The sequence below is a fragment of the Sinocyclocheilus rhinocerous genome, unplaced genomic scaffold (genome assembly GCF_001515625.1).
Source record: "Sinocyclocheilus rhinocerous isolate Xijiao unplaced genomic scaffold, SAMN03320098_v1.1 scaffold1136, whole genome shotgun sequence".
Taxonomy (NCBI): Eukaryota; Metazoa; Chordata; class Actinopteri; order Cypriniformes; family Cyprinidae; genus Sinocyclocheilus; species Sinocyclocheilus rhinocerous.
The window spans coordinates 851,588-855,804 of NW_015647033.1; the positions used below are offsets into that span (position 1 = coordinate 851,588).

General features: G+C 37.2%; 1 protein-coding gene across 1 annotated transcript in view; it reads right to left on the reverse strand.

The window, feature by feature from the left end:
• Positions 1 to 1,629: 1,629 nt before the first annotated feature.
• The window catches only part of dnai1.2 (dynein, axonemal, intermediate chain 1, paralog 2), a 20,499-nt gene continuing 17,911 nt past the window's right edge, over positions 1,630 to 4,217 (reverse strand). Inside the window, exon 18 of the mRNA XM_016512535.1 lies at positions 1,630 to 1,824. Coding sequence (XP_016368021.1) covers positions 1,744 to 1,824 — 81 coding nt within the window. The 3' untranslated portion in view covers positions 1,630 to 1,743. The remainder of the gene's footprint in view (positions 1,825 to 4,217) is intronic.

The window sequence follows — 4,217 nt, forward strand, 5'->3', positions numbered from 1 at the left end:
GCGTTTCAGCACAGACTGGACTGGTGTCTTACCTTAGACCCGCCCTGAGTGAGCCGTCATCAGTCTGCCATTGTGTCGACTCCGGTGCAGGGGAAGACAAGAATGTCTCTGATTAAGCAATTGAGGTGTTCTGTTGTTGGATGTAATAATGAATATAGCAATCGTCATTTACTCCCGACATCTGAGCTGCTGAAGACGCAGAGGATTAACGTTACTTTCGCTTTGAAGTGAATTCGCCACTCCCGATCAGCCTAAATGCATCTACACATCTCATCTACAGAAGAAGTGAGTATAAGGGTTTTTTATGAATCTTTGCAAATCACCTTTCCTAATAATGCGCTAATTAGCAAGTTTCACAATGAATGCGGCTAAAGTAAGCAGTCTCTCTGAGAGCAGCTCAGAAGAGAGGGGCGGGGCCAGCAGAGCTCATTAACATTTAAAGCAACATGGACTATAATGGCTTGATAAAAACAGAGCTGATTTTGACAGGTTTAAAAAGGTGTTTTTTACACTAACATTGAGACATTTTAACCAAAGTATGTTATAGACTTTTAATTAAGACCCTAAAGAATCATATCAACTTGTGGAAAATGAGCATCCGATGACCCCTTTAAAACAACCAGTCTTTTCAACCACACAGTATTATTTCTGTCTTACAATCATTCATATTATCACAGAAGTACCGAGATAAAAGTTTATAGTTCGGATAATAACACTGATGCCTATGATAGCGATCAAAATGGAGCAAAACATCTTTTGAAAGTAATTTTAGCTTCAAATAACGTTTGTTGATTACAATGTTGATTAAATTGTTTCGCCACTAGGTGGCGACAAGTGACTGTTAAAAATGTTGTCATTGAATCATTCATTCAAAAACGTTGATCATTCAGTAATGGAACAAGTGAAGTGAATGAGTGAGTCATTGAATCATTTATTCAAACATTTTTTTAAATAATTCATTCAAATTAATTAAACATTTTTGAATAGAATGAGGCGATTATGTTATTTTACTTGGTTCAGAATTGTAGGAGAATCGTGATCTCCATTTGAAACAAAAAAATCGTGATTCTTAATTTATCCAGCTCTAACTCACAATGAAGCATGGTTGTGTAAGTATCATTCTACAGGGCTGCTTCTCTTCAGCTGAGACTGGGGCAAGTCATGGATAGTGCTAAATACCAGACATTTTGGCACAAAACCTGCTGGCCTCCACTAAAATCTTAAGATGAAGTGGAAATTCATGTTTCATTACAATAATAATCTCAAAAAACAAATCAACGTCAACGAACATATGGCTTCAGAAGAAGAACCATGTTTTGTAAAGGCCCAGTCAGAGCCCATACCTAAATCCAATCTATATAAAAAAAATTGTGAATAGACATGGGGCTCTTTTGCAAGAAAGAAAAAAAAAGGACAAATTAAGATGTACTAAGGTGATAGACACTTATTCAAAAACACTGGCTGCTGTACTAAAAGGAAAAAGCCGTTTCAACCAAATATTAGCTGAGGGGTGTGAATACTTGTGCATCCAGGATATTTCAAGTCTTATTTTTCATTCTTCATTCCTTAAAAGTTTCTGTTTGCTGTTACTTGAATTTTGTTGGTTTCAATATTACATTAAAGATGGAAAAAGATTTTAACAGGGGTGTGCTGACTTTTTATACCCACTGTATATTTTAGTGTTTGTAGTATTTGCAGTCGTCCTGGTCTTACTGTGCCTCAGTTCTGCTGATTGTTCCCAGGCTACCTCAGTGAGCTCAACAGTTGCTCCATCTTTGCTATTTCCACCTCCGGCCCCTTCGGCAAATCCTGACCCTTCTTCTCCTGTGGAGCCAAAGAGAGAAATGAAGAGGACAAGATGAGTCAGCTGCTGGTAGTGAGAGGACTGACCCAGGGGTGCCACTAACAATCACAAACACTTCTCAGTGTGAAGCTCCCATTTAAACGTTTCCATCTCGACCGGCGGAGGTAATGAGAGAGGTGTTAGCGCGACGTTGTTTCCTCTGTGTGCGCTGTGGTGGAACAAAACCGTCAGAGATTCACTCTAATCTCACATGACATTTGTCTGATATGATTACAGTGACACATTGCTTCCTCGGGGGAGAATAATCAAAGATCACTATGGTTACTGACCATGCCAGGGTCGTAATGAACTAAACCAGACCAGATGAACTTCTCTGCAGAAATATTCACTTCCACTAATTAAACACTCTCCGGTTCCTGTCAATCATTAGGCAAAATTTTAAGCAATTATGAGTCTGGTAATCACTCTGAGAACATCTGCTAAATGTGCTCAGCAGAATGCTAATGTTCAGATATTCACAGAGCTGCAGTGGAGCGATGAATCTTCAATGAGCTTTAATAAGTAGCTCAAGGTTACAGCTATTCATAGAATCCATCAAATCCTAACCAGGGAGGGCCGTTAGGGAAATACATTTGGGAGAGTGAAAAATGTCAATCAAACAAACTTAAAACATTTCTGATCAACTGGACGTTGTTTTCCCTCTGTAAAATCTCTCTCTCTCTTTTTTTTTTTTTTGCTCCAGAGCCTTCATGCTAGACTTTGTCTTAGTTTCTGTCACTTCAACAGAAGAAAATAACTGCAGCAAATAGACCTTCAGACATCTTTATTGACATCATTCACTTGAAAAATGTCCACCCTTATCCACCTTATTTTGCAACATGGAATTAAGCTATATGTACTGTAGGTACATACAATACATATTAGTGCTGTCAAACGATTAATCGCGATCACATCCAAAATAAAAGTTTTTGTTTACATAGTATATGTGTATGCACTGTGTATATTTATTAAGTATATATACACACACATGCACAGAGCCGATCCTCCCTATATGCAAAATACGCAAGCTGCGTGGGGCCCCCGAAACACCAGGGGGCCCCCTTGCTCTCAAAGATGATTTAATTTTAGTTTTGTTTTTGAATTTGGCCAGCGGTTATGAAAACATGAATGATCATTTCTTTTAATGCGGTGCGCTGTCGCCCTTTCTACGTAAAAATCTGTCAAATCATGTAATGTGAATGTCGTACAGTCTTGCTCGAGACTAAAAAAATGAGTTGAAAGCATACCGAGCCGCGGAAGAGACACTGGCTTCGTTTACATGCACAATTTTTGGTTCAGTCGGACTGAATTCATTCCGATTGATGAATCTGAATGTAGTGTTTACATGAATGCTAAATAAAGTGATCGGGTTGATGTGCGTGTTTATAGGCCTATGTCACAAGCTTCAAATCGGAATTGATTTTTTTTTTGACATACGCGCACACTGCACAAATATAGAGTTTCTCACTGTTTGTACATAATAACCACTCTCCTACACGGTTTCTTTATTTGTTTTTAACAGCAGAATTAATAATTATCCATTTATGGATAAATATACATATAAACCGCTGTGCCGTGCTGCTCATATTTATCACTCCCCGCGCCCAAAACGGGTTGCCTGTGGATGAAAATCCAAAACACATTTATACAACACTTTATTCAAAAGGAAGAACCGCTCGTTCCGCGTGTCATTCGTCATTACGTTATTTCTGCAATCATTGCACATGCGCAGTGCTTTTAGTCTCGGGGTTCAATCCGATCTAGTGTTTACATGCTCTCAATCTTATTAGAAAAGGAATAAACCACCCCCTTCAATCCGATCTAAATTTCATTCTGATCGACCTCAATCGGATCGATTAAGGTGTTTACAAGAAGGCTTTTCAGTCCGATTGAGCCGTCAATCCGATTACAAACGGATTATTTGGTTGCATGTAAATGTAGCGACTGTTTCTCAAGCGCTTTCCGCGAGCACGATTCGAGGAGGAGTATGTGTGTGTATTTATATATACATAATAAATATACATTGTACACACACATATTATGTAAACAACAACTTTTATTTTGGATGTGATTAATCGTTTGACAGCACTAATATATAGAGAACAAATATAATTCTATTATAATATTCTATTATATTTTATTAATATTATTTTTTATTTAATTTAATATTTTTAATACTAATTATACATTTCATAGTGTTTTATGCATTTTTATATTTATTCCAAAATAATAACTAAAGGCAGTAACAATTTGAACAATATTTTGGAAACAATTTACAATAATGTTTCATTAGTTAACATTAGTTAACTACTTTAGTTAAAGGGTTAGTTCACCCAAAAATTAAAATTAGCCCATAAATTACTCACCCTCAAGT